Here is a 25,727-nt window from a genome sequence, read left to right as displayed (position 1 = left end):
TCTATATGACTGTATTCTATAGGACTGTATTCTATAGGACTGTATTCTATAGGACTGTATTCTATAGGACTGTATTCTAAAGGACTGTATTCTATAGGACTGTATTCTATAGGGCTGTATTCTATAGGACTGTATTCTACAGGGCTGTATTCTATAGGACTGTATTCTATAGGACTGTATTCTATATGACTGTATTCTAAAGGACTGTATTCTAAAGGACTGTATTCTACATGACTGTATTCTACATGACTGTATTCTAAAGGACTGTATTCTATATGACTGTATTCTATAGGACTGTATTCTATAGGACTGTATTCTATAGGGCTGTATTCTATAGGACTGTATTCTATATGACTGTATTCTAAAGGACTGTATTCTACATGACTGTATTCTAAAGGACTGTATTCTAAAGGACTGTATTCTATAGGACTGTATTCTATAGGACTGTATTCTAAAGGACTGTATTCCAAAGGACTGTATTCAAAAGGACTGTATTCTACATGACTGTATTCTAAAGGACTGTATTCTAAAGGACTGTATTCTAAAGGACTGTATTCTACATGACTGTATTATCTGGGTCTATACCGCTTTAGATTGTGTCATTCATTCTTGACAGATATTATTTGGGTCTATACCGCTATAGATTCTGTCAAATTCTGTTCACGTTTCTCTAATTGTCCGCCAGATGGCGACTGCTATGATGTTCAATAGCAATCAGTGGCATAATGGTAGATTATGTTGATTTGGTTGATTTATTAATTAAATAAACGTGAAGCATAACTCGCTAAAACGTTCTTTGGATGTCCATTGTATTATATTGTAACGATCCTCGCTATATGAGCCACGTTACAATTCCCATCAAGTGGGAAACACCTATCGGCGTGATGCGTGGGATGTCTGCCTTTCACGCCAAAATCCAGTGTTTGCTTCTCGTTCGACACAATATTATATTATTATTATATTCTAAAAGATTAGATGACATGTATTCTGTGTACAAGTGACAAGTGTCTGCCACTGGTCACATCCGGGGAACTCTGTGCTCTCCAGCTGCATCCCCGCCTCGTTAACTCGTTCTGACGTGGTGACGAGCAGACTGACACTTCTGCCGGTTGACCGGGCAGGAAAGACTCACACTCACGGGATGTCAAGGCTGGAACCGGACAAACATGTGAAAAGGGGAATCTTGAGTTGCGATGAAGTAGCCTAGTTGGAAGGAAAGGCTATGATAGAGGAAAAGATGGCGAACAACTCAACTTTAGACAGCGTGTTTTCTAACAGAACAGGACAGAATTCATCTCAACCGTCTCCGTTGACTGAAATCCGGGAGAATCCGCTGAAGGTAGGCAACTAGTAACTCACTGACTCTTAAAAGTCCGCACAATCCTTGTTCTGCAGGGAAACTTTATTTCTTATAGTTGAAACAAACATTATTTTGTATTATTATTCGAGATTAAACATATTTATCGATTTTTTTAAGGGGAAAGATTTATTTTTATTTTTAGGAATTGTCCTAATATTTTCAATATTATTATTATTATTATTTCCATGTCCGCTCTGGGACCGGATATGCCCTTGTCTGGGACAAACGATCCCAATTCCGAACTCTCAAAAGAAAGTTGTACAATTCTAAAAACGGTCAATAATGAATATTAACTGGGAAATGATCTTATGAAGTTTCTTGCAAATCCCTCTCTGTGACTTTGAAGAATATTTCTCTCAGAACTGTGATTTCCTACAAAACATGTGTTTAGAGATTTGGACATTAACGTCGGAGTCCTAAATGAATCAGGTGCGCGACACCATAAGGACCTTCATGTTCTGGTAAATTCTCTACTTCAATTTAAACAACCAATATTCAAGTCACCATGATCACAACCATAAACTATCAACTCCAACTACCTGATAGATTAAGATATGATTTTTGGTTCAAATGTGTTTATTTTCATTAGGTTTTAGTCATGAATCAACTGAGAAAAAAACTCAAATGCAACTTTGTATACCACTTGAATGGAGGAAAAAAAAGCTTTTGTTTTTTTTGACGATTTTCTTATTCATAATTTTCCATATTTTTACAAATGTTTGCATTTTAACTTTTTAATTTCTAGTGGGAAAAAAAAACATGTCAGACTATCTGTTAACTCCATCAGTGGCTTGTCAACTCCGTCGCTGATGGCTAAGCCTCTTAAAGATGTGTTATTTTTCTGTCTTTTATATTCTGGAAAAATATCTGAATCACTGTTCTGCAACGTGCTTAAACTATTTTAGTGTTGTCTGTACTAAACCTAAGGGATACTGTTTGCTTTATAAATGTTGTTTTATGTTGTAAATCTAGAAAAAACATGACAGAAATGCTAACTGAAATAATCCCTGGAGCATTGATATAGTGCAATAAAACAAAAAGAAGTTTGGAGATTTGAATTAGTTCATTTTAAAAATGACCCATGAGCACCAAAGTGAAGTTGATAGAAGCATATTTAAATTGGGGGTCAAATGAAAGCTAACAGTCTAATATTTTAGAGAAATTAAGGCATAAATAAATATTTCAACCATTTTCTATCCTAAAAATTCAGAAATAAAGCAAAGGCTTTGATTTCTAGACTAACTGATGGAAAGGAGTCTTAGGAAACATCTACTGTACAGGGTACATCATCAACAACACAGTCATGTTGAAGACTCCTGCCTTAGGAAACATCATCAAAACAGTCATGTTGAAGACTCCTGCCTTAGGAAACATCTACTATACAGGCTACATCAACACACAGTCATGTTGAAGACTCCTGTCTTAGGAAACATCTACTATACAGGGTACATCAACACACAGTCATGTTGAAGACTCCTGACTTAGGAAACATCTACTATACAGGGTACATCATCAACACAGTCATGTTGAAGACTCCTGACTTAGGAAACATCTACTGTACAGGGTACATCTACTTTACAGGGTACATCAACACAGTCATGTTGAAGACTCCTTCCTGCCTTAGGAAACATCTACTATACAGGTACATCAAAACAGTCATATTGAAGACTCCTGACTTAGGAAACATCTACTATACAGGTACATCATCAACACAGTCATGTTGAAGACTCCTGACTTAGGAAACATCTACTATACAGGTACATCAACACAGTCATGTTGAAGACTCCTGCCAACTAAAATCAATACTTAGACATTTTTTTGCCTTCTGTAAATTTAAGAAACATTGCCTTGCTGCTTGAAACTCCGTTACCAAAAAAAACCCCCACATCTTTAAGATATTTTCTCATTTCTTTCCCTCGTGAGGCGGGAGGATAATGAAAGTAGACGTAGACCTAATCAATTATTTATTGGAAAATTTGGATACTGAGGGAGATTTTACAGAAATTCTGTTACCAAACTTCTTCCAGTAAAAAGTGTTTTTGTAAAATGTTCAATATAAATTGTTAAAAATAGTCCTTGTGTATGTATGGTTTGTTCAACTTTTTAAATCAGTGGGGTTTTTTTTGGTAAAGAATCTGAGTGTCAGCGCAATTCCGTTACCGTGGAATTACATATTTGAATAATCAAATGTTTTTAATTAAAACAATCAAGGACGGCAGGGTAGCCTAGTGGTTAGATTGGTCTTTAAAACGTCTTTAAACACGTTTTGGACAAACGCATGTAAAAATGAAGAGTCGACATAAATCCATTTAGTTGCCTTTTTTATGGTGGGTGACAGAGTTGACATAAATCCATTTAGTTGCCTTTTTATGGTGTGTGACAGAGTTGACATAAATCCATTTAGCTGCCTTTTTATGGTGTGTGACAGAGTTGACATAAATCCATTTAGTTGCCTTTTTATGGTGTGTGACAGAGTTGACATAAATCCATTTAGTTGCCTTTTTATGGTGTGTGACAGAGTTGACATAAATCCATTTAGTTGCCTTTTTATGGTGTGTGACAGAGTTGACATAAATCCATTTAGTTGCCTTTTTATGAATGTTTATTTTACATGATGAGAGAGCTGATACTTTGATCTATCAAAATATATATATATATATATATATTTCAAACATTGCATTTCATCAAAGTGATTAGTGGTGACATATTATTGTTCACAGATGAAGGTTTATATTGTTTGCCCGACCCTCATTACTACTATAGTAGTGTTCTGGTCCTTCACAGAGTCAGGGTAGTAATCTGTCACTATAGTAGTGTTCTGGTCCTTCACAGTGTCAGGGTAGTAATCTGTCACTATAGTAGTGTTCTGGTCCTTCACAGAGTCAGGGTAGTAATCTGTCACTATAGTAGTGTTCTGGTCCTTCACAGCGTCAGGGTTGTAATCTGTCACTATAGTAGTGTTCTGGTCCTTCACAGCGTCAGGGTTGTAATCTGTCACTATAGTAGTGTTCTGGTCCTTCACAGCGTCAGGGTAGTAATCTGTCACTATAGTAGTGTTCTGGTCCTTCACAGCGTCAGGGAGAAGGTTTTCACCCCTCGGCCACATTCCTTCCAAGTGTTTTGTGTCTAGTGCAGGAAGTTCAAGTTCATGGCCAGTGAGATCATGTCAGTAGCTAGCTACTTCCTGGTCATTCACAGTATCTTGGAAGCCAACACACAGTTTGTTTTAGTAATTGGTGCTTTGTGTGGTATTCTCTGTTGGACCGTGAGGAGTTCTCTAAGCCGCTGTGGTACCTGTTTTCAAGGCTGAGGTTGGAATAAATGAATCACTATATTGACATGGTTTATTTCCAGTCGTCTTGGAAACCCTAAGTTAAAATGGTGCGTATCATTCTATGTTACATGCCTCTGTCCACGAGAGAGGATATTTCTACAGGCTCCCTCTGAAACCATGTATAGCCTACAGAGTACATGATGGCCTCTTGTCCTCCTATCTCCTCTGCACACAGATACACTTCCTCCTCTGCACACAGATACACTTCCTCCTCTGCACACAGATACACTTCCTCCTCTGCACACAGATACACTTCCTCCTCTGCACACAGATACACTTCCTCCTCTGCACACAGATACACTTCCTCCTCTGCACACAGATACACTTCCTCCCCTCTGCACGCAGATACACTTCCTCCTCTGCAGACAGATACACTTCCTCCCCTCTGCATGCAGATACACTTCCTCCTCATACTCATCTTCCCATCTGTCCCAGGCAGGGAATTCTGTCAGCCACGTTGTCAGGGGGACCTGGGCAGAGATGAGGGCCGAGGTGAATTCTGTCAGCCACGTAGTCAGGGGGACCTGGGCAGAGATGAGGACCGAGGTGAATTCTGTCAGCCACGTAGTCAGGGGGACCTGGGCAGAGATGAGGACTGAGGTGAATTCTGTCAGCCACGTAGTCAGGGGGGCCTGGGCAGAGATGAGGACTGAGGTGAATTCTGTCAGCCACGTTGTTAGGGCCTGGGCAGAGATGAGGACTCGGGTGAATTCTGTCAGGTACGTTGTCAGGGGGACCTGGGCAGAGATGAGGACTGAGGTGAATTCTGTCAGGTACGTTGTCAGGGGGACCTGGGCAGAGATGAGGACTGAGGTGAATTCTGTCAGCCACGTTGTCAGGGGGACCTGGGAAGAGATGAGGACTGAGGGGAATTCTGTCAGCCACGTTGTCAGGGCTTGGGCAGAGATGAGGACCGAGGTGAATTTTGTCAGCCACGTTGTCAGCGGGGCCTGGGCAGTGATGAGGTGTGAGGCATATACTGTAGAAATAGGAGAAGAGACTGTTCTGCAGGAGAATGGGTTTACTGTACTATAAGGGTTGAACAGCTGGCAGCTGTGAGATAACTCAATACCCCAGCCTGCTCTCTCCCTTCCCTCCTCCCCCCCCAGGTCAGAGGCCACGGATCAGCCCATCTCTTTACCCCCTCCTCCATCCCCAGCCCGTCACAGTTCTTCATTGTCACGTAGCACAAAGAAACACGCTGTCCGCCCCCCTGGACACCGAGAGAGAGAGGGAGACAGTGGGGGAGGAGAACATCAGTCTCATTCTGTTCTGTCACCTCTTCAGACCCAGAGAGAGAGTTCTGTTCTGTCACCTCTTCAGACCCAGAGAGAGAGTTCTGTTCTGTCACCTCTTCAGACCCGGTCAGACCCAGAGAGAGAGTTCTGTTCTGTCACCTCCTCAGACCCAGAGAGAGAGAGTTCTGTTCTGTCACCTCTTCAGACCCAGAGAGAGAGAGTTCTGTTCTGTCACCTCTTCAGACCCAGAGAGAGAGAGTTCTGTTCTGTCACCTCTTCAGACCCAGAGAGAGAGTTCTGTTCTGTCACCTCTTCAGACCCGGTCAGACCCAGAGAGAGAGTTCTGTTCTGTCACCTCTTCAGACCTGGTCAGACCCAGAGGGAGGAGATGCAGGAAGCAGCACTCACATTCGATTATGTTAGGCCCTATAGGGAACACTCTGGGGTAGAATGTTAGGCCCTATAGAGAACACTCTGGGGTAGAATGTTAGGCCCTATAGAGAACACTCTGGGGTAGAATGTTAGGGACAGAGTTAGAATGCTCTGGGCTAGAATGTTAGGGACAGAGTTAGAACACTCTGGGTTAGAATGTTCTGGGCTAGAATGTTAGGGACAGAGTTAGAACGCTCTGGGCTAGAATGTTAGGGACAGAGTTGGAACACTCTGGGGTAGAACGCTCTGGGCTAGAATGTTAGGGACAGAGTTAGAACACTCTGGGGTAGAATGTTAGGGGCAGAGTTAGAACACTCTGGGCTAGAATGTTAGGGGCAGAGTTAGAACACTCTGGCTAGAATGTTAGGGGCAGAGTTAGAACACTCTGGGCTAGAATGTTAGGGGCAGAGTTAGAACACTCTGGGCTAGAATGTTAGGGGCAGAGTTAGAACACTCTGGCTAGAATGTTAGGGGCAGAGTTAGAACACTCTGGGCTAGAATGTTAGGGACAGAGTTAGAACACTCTGGGCTAGAATGTTAGGGACAGAGTTAGAACACTGGGGTAGAATGTTAGGGACAGAGTTAGAACACTCTGGGGTAGAATGTTAGGGACAGAGTTAGAACACTGGGGTAGAATGTTAGGGACAGAGTTAGAACACTCTGGGGTAGAATGTTAGGGACAGAGTTAGAACACTGGGGTAGAATGTTAGGGACAGAGTTAGAACACTGGGGTAGAATGTTAGGGACAGAGTTAGAACACTGGGGTAGAATGTTAGGGACAGAGTTAGAACACTCTGGGGTAGAATGTTAGGGACAGAATAGTCAGGAATGAAGGTGGAACTTCTTGGGGGTCTTTGAAACAACTGCAGAGTCTATCTGAGTGGAAAACAAAATCATCATTGTTATGTGCTGTTACATGTAATCTGTTGGTAAAATATTGACCTCATTATGCAGGTTACAAGTATCAGATGACCTCCTCCTGTACAGGACATACAGTACACCACAGTCCATGGATTAGCAGATTATAGTAGACCTCTGTGTGTTGTTGGATACAAATGTCTCTCTTAGTAGTGGAACGTCTTCCAACTGGGCAGTCTACTGTAAGAAGCACCCTGACCAGAACGGACCTGCCAGGCCAATTAGGTCATGTTTGTCGAGTAGGACACTCCCTAGTGTGCCAGCCTGCTTGTGGCCTTTGTTATGTTTGCCCTTCCTGCTACAAGGAAGCCAGACCTCTGTTCCCTCTGAGTGAATGGGCTGATGAATACTACTGTGCAATTCCATGTAAAAGGACCCATGAGAACCAACATGTGAAGTTCATAGAAACGTGTTAAATTGGGTGTCAAATGAAAGCTAGGAGTCTATATTTTTTTATATCTTTTTTTAAAACGAATTAAGGCATATATATATTCAACCATTCTAAAAATCTAAAAGATGGGAAAGGGGTCAACATAAAAAGTCTTCTAAAATATTTTTAGAAATACATTTAAAACTAAATAATATTGAAGTAACTGCCAACAAAAATCTACATATTTTAAACTTGAACAAAAATATAAACAAACAACAATGTCAAAAGATTTTACTGATTTTTACCGTTCAAATAAAGAAATCAGTCAATGTAAATAAATTCATGAGGCTCTAATCTATGGGTTTCACATTACACATCTGTTGGTCACAGATCCCTTCAAAGTAAGGTAGGGGTGTAATCAGAAAACCAGTCAGTATCTGGTGTGGATTAGAAAACCAGTCAGTATCTGGTGTGGATCAGAAAACCAGTCAGTATCTGGTGTGGATCAGAAAACCAGTCAGTATCTGGTGTGGATCAGAAAACCAGTCAGTATCTGGTGTGGATTAGAAAACCAGTCAGTATCTGGTGTGGATCAGAAAACCAGTCAGTATCTGGTGTGGATCAGAAAACCAGTCAGTATCTGGTGTGGATCAGAAAACCAGTCCGTATCTGGTGTGGATCAGAAAATCAGTCCGTATCTGGTGTGGATCAGAAAACCAGTCAGTATCTGGTGTGGATCAGAAAACCAGTCCGTATCTGGTGTGGATCAGAAAATCAGTCCGTATCTGGTGTGGATCAGAAAACCAGTCAGTATCTGGTGTGGATCAGAAAACCAGTCAGTATCTGGTGTGGATCAGAAAACCAGTCAGTATCTGGTGTGGATCAGAGAACCAGTCAGTATCTGGTGTGGATCAGAAAACCAGTCAGTATCTGGTGTGGATCAGAGAACCAGTCAGTATCTGGTGTGGATCAGAGAACCAGTCAGTATCTGGTGTGGATCAGAAAACCAGTCAGTATCTGGTGTGGATCAGAAAATCAGTCCGTATCTGGTGTGGATCAGAAAACCAGTCAGTATCTGGTGTGGATCAGAAAACCAGTCAGTATCTGGTGTGGATCAGAGAACCAGTCAGTATCTGGTGTGGATCAGAAAACCAGTCAGTATCTGGTGTGGATCAGAAAACCAGTCAGTATCTGGTGTGGATCAGAAAACCAGTCAGTATCTGGTGTGGATCAGAACACTAGTCAGTATCTGGTGTGGATCAGAAAACCAGTCAGTATCTGGTGTGGATCAGAACACTAGTCAGTATCTGGTGTGGATCAGAAACCCAGTCAGTATCTGGTGTGGATCAGAAAACCAGTCAGTATCTGGTGTCGCCACCATTTGCCTAATGCAGCGTGACACATCTCCTTCACATAGAGTTGATCAGGCTGTTGATTGTGGCCTGTGGAATGTTGTCCCCACTCCTCTTCAATGGGGTGACACGTCTAGTGAGAATGCAGACCATGGAAGAACTGGGGAAAAAATGTCAGCTTCCAGGAAGTGTACAGATCCTTGTGACATGGGGCCGTGCATTATCATGCTGAAACGTGAGGTGATGGCGGCGGATGAATGGCACGACAATGGGGCCTTGGGATCTCATCACGGTATCTCTGTGCATTCAAATGACCATAGATAAAATACAGTTGTTAGTTGTCTGTAGTTTATGCCTGGCCATACCATAACTCCACAATGGGGCACTCTGTTCACAATGTTGACATCAGTAAACCACTCGACCACACGACGCCATACACCCGGTTTGCGGTTGTGAGGCCGGTTGACACTGGAGATGGTTTATGGGATTAACAGGGATGTAAACAAATTGTTTCACAATTTCAGATACTTTTTAAAAAAATATTTTATTTCAGCATTTTTTATACTTTTGTTCAGTATCGTTTTGGAGAAATGATTTGCCTCCTGTACGTTTAAGAAACATTGCTTTTATGCCTTATAATTCCATTACCAGAAACCCTTTAAATTCTAATTTCTCTGCCTCGTGAAGAGGGAGGATCATGAATGTTCACAGAACTAACAAGTAAAAGTAAAGCTATCAATTAGTTTGTTACTGATATCAAACTTGTTTATTAATTAATAAGAGATTTAAAACTTGTAATTCTGTTGCGGATCGGTAACAGAATTTCCCGAAAATCAGTAACGGAATTACTGCAATTGTACTGGGAAATGATAGCAGTCACAAACCACAGTTGGGTCTCCTGCTACTGTCCTCCCTTTCACTGGCGTACTCCGCCCATGGAAGGAATCGGGCCCACTCTCCCTGCCGGTCCTGACAGTGACTCCTCGGGAACCTCCCCTGCTCCTGGTTGATTTAATGGACTGCTGAATGTGTATATTTTTTTCTCTTTCTTTGTCTGCTCTTTTCCATATTATGTCTATCTGTGATAAGCTACCCAGGAAAGGTGCTGAAAATAGTAATATGGGCTATCTGTAGTCTTACAAATAAGGTTCATGAACTCTAACTTCCTAACATCAAATAACATTAATACATTAGCCATTTCTTAGACTCACTTAGATAGTTAATTTGATGATACATACAAGGATATAACATCTATAGAAGAGACAGGAATGCTTAGGGGGGAGGTGTTGCTGTATATATTCAGAGCCATATTCCCTGTAATGTTTAGAGAACATCTTATGTCAAGTGTTATTGATGTGTTGTGGTTGCAGGTTCACTTGGCACTTCATCTACAGCCTTTTCTTTTGGGGTGTTGCTGTCGGCCACCAAGTGCTAACAGTCAGTATCTAAATAATGTGTGAAATGCTTGAAAGTGTATGTGATGTAAACAGAGAGGTCTACTTTCTTGGGGACCTTGAATATTGACTGGTTTTCATCAAGCTGTCCTCTCAAGAGGAAGCTTCTCACTGCAACCAGTGTCTGTAATCCGGTTCAGGTTATTAATCAACCTACCAGGTTGTTTACAAACACTACAGGAACAAGATCATCCACATGTATCGATCACATTTGCACTAATACTATAGAACTTTGTTCTGGAGCTGTATCTGGATGCCGTGATCACAATATAGTGGCTATATACAGGAAGGACAAAGTTCCAACAGCTGGGCCTAAAATAGTATACAAGAGATCATACAAGATATGGCTGTGACTCTTATGTGGATGTTATTTGTTGGTCTGATGTGATTTATAAAGAGCATCCAGACACTGCACTTGATGAATTTATGAAATTGCTTCTTCAAATTATTGATAAACATGAAATTGACTGTTAGAACTGTTAAGGCTCTGTGGATCGATGAGGAAATTAAGAAACTGTATTGGTTGAAAGAGACGGGACAACAGGAAGTGGCTAACAAGTCTGTCTGACTTCCTGCAAAATGAGAAATGTTACTAAACTATATTATGAAGCCGAGATCAATGATATAAAGAATGATGGCAAAAAAAACAAACATTTGAGGACTTTAAAATGAAATTATGGGCAGAAAGACACATTCAACTCCATCTTTTATCTAAGTTCCATATTGCCTAAATAGAACAAGGATAAGATCATCATACCCATTCTGGATTACCCATAAATCCACGGTTCCATACTGCATGAATAAAAACAATTTAAAAAATCTTTCCATGTAATAAATGAATTCTGTGAAAAACAAATCCATAATTGTACTGTGTAACGCAGTGCTAATGTGTTTTCGGGGACTAGTTCAGCAGGAGGTAGTTATCACTCACAGCTACGATCGGACGGGGCCTTCCCTCCCCTCTTCCACTGAAACGGTGAAACCCTTTTTTGAAAATCAATTGTATCCCCCTGTTCGTCCGTCATCTTGAGATTACATTTCATGAACATATTGACTTTTCCCTCCGTTGACAGATAGTTTTCATTTCCATTCTCCTTCATGACAATATTATTCTCCTTTATTCTCCTTCATGACAATATTATTCTCCTTTATTCTCCTTCATGACAATATTATTCTCCTTCATGACAATATTATTCTCCTTTATTCTCCTTCATGACAATATTATTCTCCTTTATTCTCCTTCATGACAATATTATTCTCCTTCATGACAATATTATTCTCCTTTATTCTCCTTCATGACAATATTATTCTCCTTCATGACAATATTATTCTCCTTTATTCTCCTTCATAACAATATTATTCTCCTTCATGACAATATTATTCTCCTTTATTCTCCTTCATAACAATATTATTCTCCTTTATTCTCCTTCATAACAATATTATTCTCCTTCATGACAATATTATTCTCCTTCACAACAATATTATTCTCCTTCACAACAATATTATTCTCCTTCATAACAATATTATTCTCCTTCATGACAATATTATTCTCCTTTATTCTCCTTCATGACAATATTATTCTCCTTTATTCTCCTTCATAACAATATTATTCTCCTTTATTCTCCTTCATAACAATATTATTCTCCTTTATTCTCCTTCATAACAATATTATTCTCCTTCATAACAATATTATTCTCCTTCATAACAATATTATTCTCCTTCATGACAATATTATTCTCCTTCATGACAATATTATTCTCCTTTATTCTCCTTCATAACAATATTATTCTCCTTTATTCTCCTTCATAACAATATTATTCTCCTTCATGACAATATTATTCTCCTTCATGACAATATTATTCTCCTTCATAACAATATTATTCTCCTTCATGACAATATTATTCTCCTTCATAACAATATTATTCTCCTTCATGACAATATTATTCTCCTTCATGACAATATTATTCTCCTTTATTCTCCTTCATAACAATATTATTCTCCTTTATTCTCCTTCATAACAATATTATTCTCCTTCATGACAATATTATTCTCCTTCATGACAATATTATTCTCCTTCATAACAATATTATTCTCCTTCATGACAATATTATTCTCCTTCATGACAATATTATTCTCCTTCATGACAATATTATTCTCCTTCATAACAATATTATTCTCCTTCATGACAATATTATTCTCCTTCATGACAATATTATTCTCCTTCATGACAATATTATTCTCCTTCATAACAATATTATTCTCCTTCATGACAATATTATTCTCCTTCATAACAATATTATTCTCCTTCATGACAATATTATTCTCCTTCATGACAATATTATTCTCCTTCATAACAATATTATTCTCCTTTATTCTCCTTCATGACAATATTATTCTCCTTCACAACAATATTATTCTCCTTTATTCTCCTTCATAACAATATTATTCTCCTTTATTCTCCTTCACAACAATATTATTCTCCTTTATTCTCCTTCATAACAATATTATTCTCCTTCATGACAATATTATTCTCCTTCATAACAATATTATTCTCCTTCATGACAATATTATTCTCCTTTATTCTCCTTCATAACAATATTATTCTCCTTTATTCTCCTTCACAACAATATTATTCTCCTTCACAACAATATTATTCTCCTTCACAACAATATTATTCTCCTTCACAACAATATTATTCTCCTTTATTCTCCTTCATAACAATATTATTCTCCTTTATTCTCCTTCATGACAATATTATTCTCCTTTATTCTCCTTCATAACAATATTATTCTCCTTTATTCTCCTTCATAACAATATTATTCTCCTTTATTCTCCTTCATAACAATATTATTCTCCTTTATTCTCCTTCATGACAATATTATTCTCCTTTATTCTCCTTCATAACAATATTATTCTCCTTTATTCTCCTTCATAACAATATTATTCTCCTTCATGACAATATTATTCTCCTTCATGACAATATTGTTTTTCAGACGTATCTCCTGGGAATCATCATTTCAATATGTGGGAACTTCCTCATCAGCATTTCTCTGAATATACAGGTAAGGGCGTGTTTGTTTTAGGAGACTGTGTACAGTACTATGAGAAACAACACTAGTGTTTTAGGAGGCCCTGTACAGTACTATGAGAAACAACACTAGTGTTATAGGAGGCCGTGTACAGTACTATGAGAAACAACACTAGTGTTTTAGGAGGCCCTGTACAGTACTATGAGAAACAACACTAGTGTTATAGGAGGCCCTGTACAGTACTATGAGATACAACACTAGTGTTTTAGGAGACCGTATACAGTACTATGAGATACAACACTAGTGTTATAGGAGACCGTATACAGTACTATGAGATACAACACTAGTGTTTAGGAGGCAGTGTACAGTACTATGAGATACAACACTAGTGTTATAGGAGACCGTATACAGTACTATGAGATACAACACTAGTGTTTAGGAGGCAGTGTACAGTACTATGAGAAACAACACTAGTGTTATAGGAGGCCCTGTACAGTACTATGAGATACAACACTAGTGTTTTAATGAGGCCCTGTACAGTACTATGAGAAACAACACTAGTGTTATAGGAGACTGTACAGTACTATGAGATACAACACTAGTGTTTTAGGAGACTGTGTACAGTACTATGAGATACAACACTAGTGTTATAGGAGGCCCTGTACAGTACTATGAGAAACAACACTAGTGTTTTAATGAGGCAGTGTACAGTACTATGAGATACAACACTAGTGTTATAGGAGGCCGTGTACAGTACTATGAGATACAACACTAGTGTTATAGGAGGCCCTGTACAGTACTATGAGATACAACACTAGTGTTTTAATGAGGCCCTGTACAGTACTATGAGATACAACACTAGTGTTATAGTAGACTGTGTACAGTACTATGAGATACAACACTAGTGTTTTAGGAGACTGTGTACAGTACTATGAGAAACAACACTAGTGTTTTAATGAGGCAGTGTACAGTACTATGAGATACAACACTAGTGTTATAGGAGGCCGTATACAGTACTATGAGATACAACACTAGTGTTATAGGAGGCCCTGTACAGTACTATGAGATACAACACTAGTGTTTTAGTAGACTGTGTACAGTACTATGAGATACAACACTAGTGTTTTAGGAGGCTGTGTACAGTACTATGAGAAACAACACTAGTGTTTTAGGAGGCCGTGTACAGTACTATGAGAAACAACACTAGTGTTTTAGGCTGTGTACAGTACTATGAGATACAACACTAGTGTTTTAGGAGACCGTATACAGTACTATGAGAAACAACACTAGTGTTTTAGGAGACTGTGTACAGTACTATGAGAAACAACACTAGTGTTATAGGAGGCCGTGTACAGTACTATGAGATACAACACTAGTGTTATAATGAGACTGTGTACAGTACTATGAGATACAACACTAGTGTTTTAGGAGGCTGTGTACAGTACTATGAGAAACAACACTAGTGTACTATGAGATACAACACTAGTGTTATAATGAGACTGTGTACAGTACTATGAGATACAACACTAGTGTTTTAATGAGGCTGTGTACAGTACTATGAGAAACAACACTAGTGTTATAGGAGGCCGTATACAGTACTATGAGATACAACACTAGTGTTTTAGTAGACTGTGTACAGTACTATGAGAAACAACACTAGTGTTTTAGTAGACTGTGTACAGTACTATGAGAAACAACACTAGTGTTTTAGTAGACTGTGTACAGTACTATGAGAAACAACACTAGTGTTTTAGGAGACTGTGTACAGTACTATGAGATACAACACTAGTGTTTTAATGAGGCTGTGTACAGTACTATGAGATACAACACTAGTGTTTTAGTAGACTGTGTACAGTACTATGAGAAACAACACTAGTGTACTATGAGATACAACACTAGTGTTTTAGGAGACTGTGTACAGTACTATGAGAAACAACACTAGTGTTTTAGTAGACTGTGTACAGTACTATGAGAAACAACACTAGTGTACTATGAGATACAACACTAGTGTTTTAGGAGGCTGTGTACAGTACTATGAGAAACAACACTAGTGTTATAGGAGACTGTGTACAGTACTATGAGATACAACACTAGTGTTTTAGGAGGCTGTGTACAGTACTATGAGAAACAACACTAGTGTTATAGGAGACTGTGTACAGTACTATGAGATACAACACTAGTGTTTTAGGAGGCTGTGTACAGTACTATGAGAAACAACACTAGTGTTATAGGAGACTGTGTACAGTACTATGAGATACAACACTAGTGTTTTAGGAGGCTGTGTACAGTACTATGAGAAACAACACTAGTGTTATAGGAGACTGTGTACAGTACTATGAGATACAACACTAGTGTTATAGGAGGCCGTGTACAGTACTATGAGATACAACACTAGTGTTATAGGAGGCAGTGTACAGTACTATGAGAAACAACACTAGTGTTATAGGAGGCCGTGTACAGTACTATGAGAAACAACACTAGTGTTTTAATGAGGCCCTGTACAGTACTATGAGATACAACACTAGTGTTATAGGAGACCGTGTACAGTACTATGAGATACAACACTAGTGTTATAGGAGGCCGTGTACAGTACTATGAGATACAACACTAGTGTTATAGGAGGCAGTGTACAGGACTATGAGATACAACACTAGTGTTATAGGAGGCTGTGTACAGTACTATGAGATACAACACTAGTGTTTTAGGAGACCGTATACAGTAACATATGATAAACAACACTAGTGTTTTAATGAGGCTGTGTACAGTACTATGAGAAACAACACTAGTGTTTTAGTAGACTGTGTACAGTACTATGAGAAACAACACTAGTGTACTATGAGATACAACACTAGTGTTATAGGAGGCCCTGTACAGTACTATGAGAAACAACACTAGTGTTTTAATGGGGCCCTGTACAGTACTATGAGATACAACACTAGTGTTATAGGAGGCCCTGTACAGTACTATGAGATACAACACTAGTGTTTACTGATGTTATGTTAGCTACTGTATTATTTGTGTATTTTCCCAATGCTCCTCTGAACATGTGAATGAAGTGCTGTTCTTTTTGACTCTGTGCCCTCTGTCCTCTCGCTGTCAGAAATACGCCCACATGCGCCAGTCCCAGCTCGGCGACTCCGGGCCCTACTACACGTCAGTGCTGTGGTGGAGTGGCGTGGTTCTGATGGGACTAGGGGAGCTGGGGAACTTCGCAGCCTACGGCTTCGCCCCGGCCTCCCTCATCGCACCACTGGGCTGCGTTTCAGTCATAGGTAAAGACGCAGACCTTTCTTTAGGATTATTGCTTATTTATCTAGATTTTATGGACAATTTTATATCATTTATTGCATTAAGCATCAACATGAAACCCCTCTTATAATTGCCACTTTCCTGGTAGAATTTACCTGTATAAGGACAGGTCTAGGATCAGCTTATCCTCCCCAATCCTGACCCTAGACCTGTATAAGGACAGGTCTAGGATCAGCTTATCCTGACCTTAACCCTCAGAAGGAGAAAAACACAAAACTGACCTCAGATCATGATACAGCGTCTAGAGAGCCGCCCTACTATACCTCCAGGTGACACATCCCATTTTAGCCAATCGGATGACTTGCTGGTTTCTGTAATCCACCAATCCCTGTGAAGCCGTTCTCTACCCCGGCAGGTGCAGCTGTCACATGTTCAGTGTAAACATTCTAATGGCAGGTTAAATATTGACCTTCGGGTGCAGTCCTCTCCTTTTATCCTAGCCTGGTCTCGGATCTGTCTGGCCAACTCTTAAGGTTGGCAACACAGTATAAACAGACCTGGGACCAGGCTAGGGCAATATGGCCAAGATATCGTATCACAGTATTTTTCTACTTTTTTGAGAGTATTTTGGACTATGAAAGTTCTACATGTGGTTTATGAGTAGTGAGTGATCCCAGGGTGCTTTAGGAGTAGTGAGTGATCCCAGGGTGCTTTAGGAGTAGTGAGTGATCCCAGGGTGCTTTAGGAGTAGTGAGTGATCCCAGGGTGCTTTATGAGTAGTGAGTGATCCCAGGGTGCTTTATGAGTCGTGAGTGATCCCAGGGTGCTTTAGGAGTCGTGAGTGATCCCAGGGTGCTTTAGGAGTCGTGAGTGATCCCAGGGTGCTTTAGGAGTAGTGAGTGATCCCAGGGTGCTTTAGGAGTAGTGAGTGATCCCAGGGTGCTTTAGGAGTAGTGAGTGATCCCAGGGTGCTTTAGGAGTAGTGAGTGATCCCAGGGTGCTTTAGGAGTAGTGAGTGATCCCAGGGTGCTTTAGGAGTCGTGAGTGATCCCAGGGTGCTATATGAGTAGTGAGTGATCCCAGGGTGCTTTATGAGTAGTGAGTGATCCCAGGGTGCTTTAGGAGTAGTGAGTGATCCCAGGGTGCTTTAGGAGTAGTGAGTGATCCCAGGGTGCTTTAGGAGTCGTGAGTGATCCCAGGGTGCTTTAGGAGTCGTGAGTGATCCCAGGGTGCTTTAGGAGTCGTGAGTGATCCCAGGGTGCTTTAGGAGTCGTGAGTGATCCCAGGGTGCTTTATGAGTCGTGAGTGATCCCAGGGTGCTTTAGGAGTCGTGAGTGATCCCAGGGTGCTTTAGGAGTCGTGAGTGATCCCAGGGTGCTTTAGGAGTCGTGAGTGATCCCAGGGTGCTTTAGGAGTCGTGAGTGATCCCAGGGTGCTTTAGGAGTCGTGAGTGATCCCAGGGTGCTTTAGGAGTCGTGAGTGATCCCAGGGTGCTTTATGAGTCGTGAGTGATCCCAGGGTGCTTTATGAGTCGTGAGTGATCCCAGGGTGCTTTAGGAGTAGTGAGTGATCCCAGGGTGCTTTAGGAGTAGTGAGTGATCCCAGGGTGCTTTAGGAGTAGTGAGTGATCCCAGGGTGCTTTAGGAGTCGTGAGTGATCCCAGGGTGCTTTAGGAGTCGTGAGTGATCCCAGGGTGCTATATGAGTAGTGAGTGATCCCAGGGTGCTTTATGAGTAGTGAGTGATCCCAGGGTGCTTTAGGAGTAGTGAGTGATCCCAGGGTGCTTTAGGAGTAGTGAGTGATCCCAGGGTGCTTTAGGAGTAGTGAGTGATCCCAGGGTGCTTTAGGAGTCGTGAGTGATCCCAGGGTGCTTTAGGAGTCGTGAGTGATCCCAGGGTGCTTTAGGAGTCGTGAGTGATCCCAGGGTGCTTTAGGAGTCGTGAGTGATCCCAGGGTGCTTTAGGAGTCGTGAGTGATCCCAGGGTGCTTTAGGAGTCGTGAGTGATCCCAGGGTGCTATATGAGTAGTGAGTGATCCCAGGGTGCTATATGAGTCGTGAGTGATCCCAGGGTGCTTTAGGAGTCGTGAGTGATCCCAGGGTGCTTTAGGAGTAGTGAGTGATCCCAGGGTGCTTTAGGAGTAGTGAGTGATCCCAGGGTGCTTTAGGAGTAGTGAGTGATCCCAGGGTGCTTTAGGAGTAGTGAGTGATCCCAGGGTGCTTTAGGAGTCGTGAGTGATCCCAGGGTGCTTTAGGAATCGTGAGTGATCCCAGGGTGCTTTAGGAGTCGTGAGTGATCCCAGGGTGCTTTAGGAGTCGTGAGTGATCCCAGGGTGCTTTAGGAGTCGTGAGTGATCCCAGGGTGCTTTAGGAGTCGTGAGTGATCCCAGGGTGCTTTAGGAGTCGTGAGTGATCCCAGGGTGCTTTAGGAGTAGTGAGTGATCCCAGGGTGCTTTAGGAGTCGTGAGTGATCCCAGGCTGCTTTAGGAGTCGTGAGTGATCCCAGGGTGCTTTAGGAGTCGTGAGTGATCCCAGGGTGCTTTAGGAGTCGTGAGTGATCCCAGGGTGCTATATGAGTCGTGAGTGATCCCAGGGTGCTTTAGGAGTCGTGAGTGATCCCAGGGTGCTTTAGGAGTCGTGAGTGATCCCAGGGTGCTTTAGGAGTCGTGAGTGATCCCAGGGTGCTTTAGGAGTCGTGAGTGATCCCAGGGTGCTTTAGGAGTCGTGAGTGATCCCAGGGTGCTTTAGGAGTCGTGAGTGATCCCAGGGTGCTTTAGGAGTCGTGAGTGATCCCAGGGTGCTTTAGGAGTCGTGAGTGATCCCAGGGTGCTTTAGGAGTCGTGAGTGATCCCAGGGTGCTTTAGGAGTCGTGAGTGATCCCAGGGTGCTATATGAGTAGTGAGTGATCCCAGGGTGCTATATGAGTCGTGAGTGATCCCAGGGTGCTTTAGGAGTCGTGAGTGATCCCAGGGTGCTTTAGGAGTCGTGAGTGATCCCAGGGTGCTTTAGGAGTCGTGAGTGATCCCAGGGTGCTTTAGGAGTCGTGAGTGATCCCAGGGTGCTTTAGGAGTCGTGAGTGATCCCAGGGTGCTTTAGGAGTAGTGAGTGATCCCAGGGTGCTTTAGGAGTCGTGAGTGATCCCAGGCTGCTTTAGGAGTCGTGAGTGATCCCAGGGTGCTTTAGGAGTCGTGAGTGATCCCAGGGTGCTTTATGAGTAGTGAGTGATCCCAGGGTGCTTTAGGAGTAGTGAGTGATCCCAGGGTGCTTTAGGAGTAGTGAGTGATCCCAGGGTGCTTTAGGAGTAGTGAGTGATCCCAGGGTGCTTTAGGAGTCGTGAGTGATCCCAGGGTGCTTTAGGAGTCGTGAGTGATCCCAGGGTGCTTTAGGAGTCGTGAGTGATCCCAGGGTGCTTTAGGAGTCGTGAGTGATCCCAGGGTGCTTTAGGAGTCGTGAGTGATCCCAGGGTGCTTTAGGAGTCGTGAGTGATCCCAGGGTGCTATATGAGTAGTGAGTGATCCCAGGGTGCTATATGAGTCGTGAGTGATCCCAGGGTGCTTTAGGAGTCGTGAGTGATCCCAGGGTGCTTTAGGAGTCGTGAGTGATCCCAGGGTGCTTTAGGAGTCGTGAGTGATCCCAGGGTGCTTTAGGAGTCGTGAGTGATCCCAGGGTGCTTTAGGAGTAGTGAGTGATCCCAGGGTGCTTTAGGAGTCGTGAGTGATCCCAGGCTGCTTTAGGAGTCGTGAGTGATCCCAGGGTGCTTTAGGAGTCGTGAGTGATCCCAGGGTGCTTTAGGAGTCGTGAGTGATCCCAGGGTGCTATATGAGTCGTGAGTGATCCCAGGGTGCTTTAGGAGTCGTGAGTGATCCCAGGGTGCTTTAGGAGTCGTGAGTGATCCCAGGGTGCTTTAGGAGTCGTGAGTGATCCCAGGGTGCTTTAGGAGTCGTGAGTGATCCCAGGGTGCTTTAGGAGTCGTGAGTGATCCCAGGGTGCTTTAGGAGTCGTGAGTGATCCCAGGGTGCTTTATGAGTAGTGAGTGATCCCAGGGTGCTTTAGGAGTAGTGAGTGATCCCAGGGTGCTTTAGGAGTAGTGAGTGATCCCAGGGTGCTTTAGGAGTAGTGAGTGATCCCAGGGTGCTTTAGGAGTCGTGAGTGATCCCAGGGTGCTTTAGGAGTCGTGAGTGATCCCAGGGTGCTTTAGGAGTCGTGAGTGATCCCAGGGTGCTTTAGGAGTCGTGAGTGATCCCAGGGTGCTTTAGGAGTCGTGAGTGATCCCAGGGTGCTTTAGGAGTCGTGAGTGATCCCAGGGTGCTATATGAGTAGTGAGTGATCCCAGGGTGCTATATGAGTCGTGAGTGATCCCAGGGTGCTTTAGGAGTCGTGAGTGATCCCAGGGTGCTTTAGGAGTCGTGAGTGATCCCAGGGTGCTTTAGGAGTCGTGAGTGATCCCAGGGTGCTTTAGGAGTCGTGAGTGATCCCAGGGTGCTTTAGGAGTAGTGAGTGATCCCAGGGTGCTTTAGGAGTCGTGAGTGATCCCAGGCTGCTTTAGGAGTCGTGAGTGATCCCAGGGTGCTTTAGGAGTCGTGAGTGATCCCAGGGTGCTTTAGGAGTCGTGAGTGATCCCAGGGTGCTATATGAGTCGTGAGTGATCCCAGGGTGCTTTAGGAGTCGTGAGTGATCCCAGGGTGCTTTAGGAGTCGTGAGTGATCCCAGGGTGCTTTAGGAGTCGTGAGTGATCCCAGGGTGCTTTAGGAGTCGTGAGTGATCCCAGGGTGCTTTAGGAGTCGTGAGTGATCCCAGGGTGCTTTAGGAGTCGTGAGTGATCCCAGGGTGCTTTAGGAGTCGTGAGTGATCCCAGGGTGCTTTAGGAGTCGTGAGTGATCCCAGGGTGCTTTAGGAGTCGTGAGTGATCCCAGGGTGCTTTCGGAGTCGTGAGTGATCCCAGGGTGCTTTAGGAGTCGTGAGTGATGGGTGTTTTGGGTGTTTTTCTCCATTCTGATTTGTTTTATACTGTTCATTTAAACAGACTATTCCTCCCAGCTCCAGGCTGTGGGCTGCAGAGTGATCCGTCCTCACCATGGTAACTAATGAAACAGACTATTCCTCCCAGCTCCAGGCTGCGGGCTGCAGAGTGATCCGTCCTCACCATGGTAACTAATGAAACAGACTATTCCTCCCAGCTCCAGGCTGCGGGCTGCAGAGTGATCCGTCCTCACCATGGTAACTAATGAGCGTATTATCAGGCTGGGGAATTGTTTGGAGAGGACTGTCATCCTGTAGAACAGCTCATAGTCGATACAGAAACCGAGAGAGAAGAGGACCATGGGAAATCACAGAGGATGACACATGGTATTGTGAGTAGTGATGTCAGATTTTAGAACGGTTATTATCTTCATTAAATTCAAAGATTTGGTGTTGGTATATTTAACATCTCTCTGGGAAAATGTCTTGCTGGACTGAAGACATGTGACCCTGAGAAACACACCTGACGTTTGTCCAGGAATGATGCATGTAGGAGGGAAGGGTTGTGAAGGAGAGGGTTGTGAAGGAGAGGGTTGTGAAGGAGAGGGTTGTGAAGGAGAGGGTTGTGAAGGAGAGGGTTGTGAAGGAGAGGGGTGTGAAGGAGAGGGGTGTGAAGGAGAGGGGTGTGAAGGAGAGGGGTGTGAAGGAGAGGGGTGTGAAGGAGAGGGGTGTGAAGGAGAGGGGTGTGAATGAGAGGGGTGTGAATGAGAGGGGTGTGAAGGAGGGGGGTGTGAAGGAGAAAGAAGGAGAGGGGTGTGAAGGAGAGAGAAGGAGAGGGGTGTGAAGGAGAGAGAAGGAGAGGGGTGTGAAGGACAGAGAAGGAGAGGGGTGTGAAGGAGAGAGAAGGAGAGGGGTGTGAAGGAGAGGGGTGTGAAGGAGAGAGAAGGAGAGGGGTGTGAAGGAGAGAGAAGGAGAGGGGTGTGAAGGAGAGAGAAGGAGAGGGGTGTGAAGGAGAGGGGTGTGAAGGAGAGAGAAGGAGAGGGGTGTGAAGGAGAGAGAAGGAGAGGGGTGTGAAGGAGAGGGAAGGAGAGGGGTGTGAAGGAGAGAGAAGGAGAGGGGTGTGAAGGAGAGAGAAGGAGAGGGGTGTGATGGAGAGAGAAGGAGAGGGGTGTGATGGAGAGAGAAGGAGAGGGGTGTGATGGAGAGAGAAGGAGAGGGGTGTGAAGGAGAGAGAGAAGGAGAGGGGTGTGAAGGAGAGAGGTGTGAAGGAGAGAGAAAGAGAGGGGTGTGATGGAGAGAGAAGGAGAGGGGTGTGATGGAGAGAGAAGGAGAGGGGTGTGAAGGAGAGAGAAGGAGATGGGTGTGAAGGAGAGAGGTGTGAAGGAGAGAGAAGGAGAGGGGTGTGATGGAGAGAGATGGAGAGAGATGGAGAGGGGTGTGATGGAGAGCGATGGAGAGGGGTGTGATGGAGAGAGAAGGAGAGGGGTGTGAAGGAGAGAGAAGGAGAGGGGTGTGAAGGAGAGAGATGGAGAGGGGTGTGAAGGAGAGAGAAGGAGAGGGGTGTGAAGGAGAGAGAAGGAGAGGGGTGTGAAGGAGAGAGATGGAGAGGGGTGTGAAGGAGAGAGATGGAGAGGGGTGTGAAGGAGAGAGATGGAGAGGGGTGTGAAGGAGAGAGATGGAGAGGGGTGTGAAGGAGAGAGATGGAGAGGGGTGTGAAGGAGAGAGAAGGAGAGGGGTGTGAAGGAGAGAGGAGAGGGGTGTGAAGGAGAGAGAAGGAGAGGGGTGTGAAGGAGAGAGAAGGAGAGGGGTGTGAAGGAGAGAGAAGGAGAGGGGTGTGAAGGAGAGAGAAGGAGAGGGGTGTGAAGGAGAGAGAAGGAGAGGGGTGTGAAGGAGAGAGAAGGAGAGGGGTGTGAAGGTGAGAGAATGAGAGGGGTGTGAAGGTGAGAGAAGGAGAGGGGTGTGAAGGAGAGAGATGGAGAGGGGTGTGAAGGAGAGAGAAGGAGAGGGGTAGAATGGAGGCCGTAGTATTAATGGAGGCCGTAGTATTAATGGAGGCCGTAGTATTAATGGAGGCCGTAGTATTAATGGAGGCTGTAGTATTAATGGATGCTGTAGTATTAGAATGGAGGCTGTAGTATTAATGGATGCTGTAGTATTAGAATGGAGGCTGTAGTATTAATGGATGATGTAGTATTAGAATGGAGGATGTAGTATTAATGGATGCTGTAGTATTAGAATGGAGGCTGTAGTATTAATGGATGCTGTAGTATTAGAATGGAGGCTGTAGTATTAATGGATGCTGTAGTATTAGAATGGAGGCTGTAGTATTAATGGATGATGTAGTGTTAGAATGGATGCTGTAGTGTTAGAATGGATGCTGTAGTATTACAATGGATGCTGTAGTATTACAATGGATGCTGTAGTATTACAATGGATGCTGTAGTATTTCAATGGATGCTGTAGTGTTAGAATGGATGCTGTAGTGTTAGAATGGATGCTGTAGTGTTAGAATGGATGCTGTAGTATTACAATGGATGCTGTAGTATTTCAATGGATGCTGTAGTATTTCAATGGATGCTGTAGTATTTCAATGGATGCTGTAGTATTTCAATGGATGCTGTAGCGTTAGAATGGATGCTGTAGTGTTAGAATGGATGCTGTAGTATTACAATGGATGCTGTAGTATTTCAATGGATGCTGTAGTGTTAGAATGGATGCTGTAGTGTTAGAATGGATGCTGTAGTGTTAGAATGGATGCTGTAGTGTTAGAATGGATGCTGTAGTATTTCAATGGATGCTGTAGTATTACAATGGATGCTGTAGTATTTCAATGGATGCTGTAGTATTACAATGGATGCTGTAGTGTTAGAATGGATGCTGTAGTGTTAGAATGGATGCTGTAGTATTTCAATGGATGCTGTAGTATTACAATGGATGCTGTGTTATTAGAATGGATGCTGTGGTATTAGAATGGATGCTGTGGTATTAATGGATGCTGTAGTATTACTACCACTGTTACTATTACTGCTACTACTATTACTACAACTACACTACTACTACTGCTACTACTACTAGTATTACTACAACTACACTACTACTGCTACTATATATGATTTACTAAATATTAATATTATTATTAGTATATCTAACCAAGGACAGACAGAGGAAGAGACTGTAGGAATCTGCGACACGAGAGCTTCTCTCGGCGACGAGACTCCTGAATCTGGCTTCATAAGGAGTTGCTATGGTTACAGGAGATGGATCTAGTCTGTCCCAAAGGTAGAGGGAAACCTTAACCGTGAGATGAGCTCTCTGTATGGGATGTTATCAGCCACCAGGTGGTCAGGATCAACCAACCAGTCAACATCTCCTATTAGATCAGTAAATCAACGTGTCAATAGTTATGGTTTCATTGTGTGACATACTTCACATTTAATGTGTTGATATGAGCTTTGGCGCACATAACAACAATGTCAGTCTATAGATCAGATTGTAATGGTGGCTCTGAGTCTATTGGGTTCACCTTCTTTCACCTTGCTTTGAGACTATTGGGTTCACCTTCTTTCACCTTCTTTCACCTTGCTTTGAGACCATCTCTGTGGTGTTCCTTAATGTCAGTCATCTCTGTGGTGTTCCTTAATGTCAGTCATCTCTGTGGTGTGCCTTAATGTCAGTCATCTCTGTGGTGTGCCTTAATGTCAGTCATCTCTGTGGTGTGCCTTAATGTCAGTCTTCTCTGTGGTGTTCCTTAATGTCTGCCTTCTCTGTGGTGTGCCTTAATGTCAGTCATCTCTGTGGTGTTCCTTAATGTCAGTCTTCTCTGTGGTGTGCCTTAATGTCTGCCTTCTCTGTGGTGTTCCTTAATGTCAGTCATCTCTGTGGTGTTCCTTAATGTCAGTCATCTCTGTGGTGTTCCTTAATGTCAGTCATCTCTGTGGTGTGCCTTAATGTCAGTCTTCTCTGTGGTGTTCCTTAATGTCAGTCTTCTCTGTGGTGTTCCTTAATGTCAGTCATCTCTGTGGTGTTCCTTAATG

The 25,727-nt window shown here is 42.9% G+C and overlaps 1 protein-coding gene across 4 annotated transcripts in view; it reads left to right on the top strand.

The window, feature by feature from the left end:
* Window positions 1-994: 994 nt before the first annotated feature.
* nipal2 (NIPA like domain containing 2) overlaps window positions 995-25,727 on the top strand; it is a 46,667-nt gene continuing 21,934 nt past the window's right edge. The window contains exons 1-3 of one of the 4 annotated variants that reach the window (XM_090219419.1): window positions 995-1,339; window positions 13,452-13,520; window positions 16,588-16,759. In XM_090219419.1, the coding sequence (XP_090075545.1) occupies window positions 1,223-1,339; window positions 13,452-13,520; window positions 16,588-16,759 (358 nt within the window). In that variant the 5' untranslated portion in view covers window positions 995-1,222. Of the gene's footprint in view, window positions 1,340-1,556; window positions 1,822-13,451; window positions 13,521-16,587; window positions 16,760-21,909; window positions 22,086-25,727 lie in introns of those variants that run through there. The other 3 variants (XM_090219424.1, XM_090219427.1, XM_090219434.1) reach the window with 3 other exon arrangements.

The sequence above is a fragment of the Oncorhynchus mykiss genome, chromosome 3 (genome assembly GCF_057628025.1).
Source record: "Oncorhynchus mykiss isolate SJ-2025 chromosome 3, ASM5762802v1, whole genome shotgun sequence".
In the NCBI taxonomy this organism is placed as follows: Eukaryota; Metazoa; Chordata; class Actinopteri; order Salmoniformes; family Salmonidae; genus Oncorhynchus; species Oncorhynchus mykiss.
Note: the sequence above shows the minus strand (reverse complement) of the source record. Positions and strands in the feature narration are given on the sequence as shown.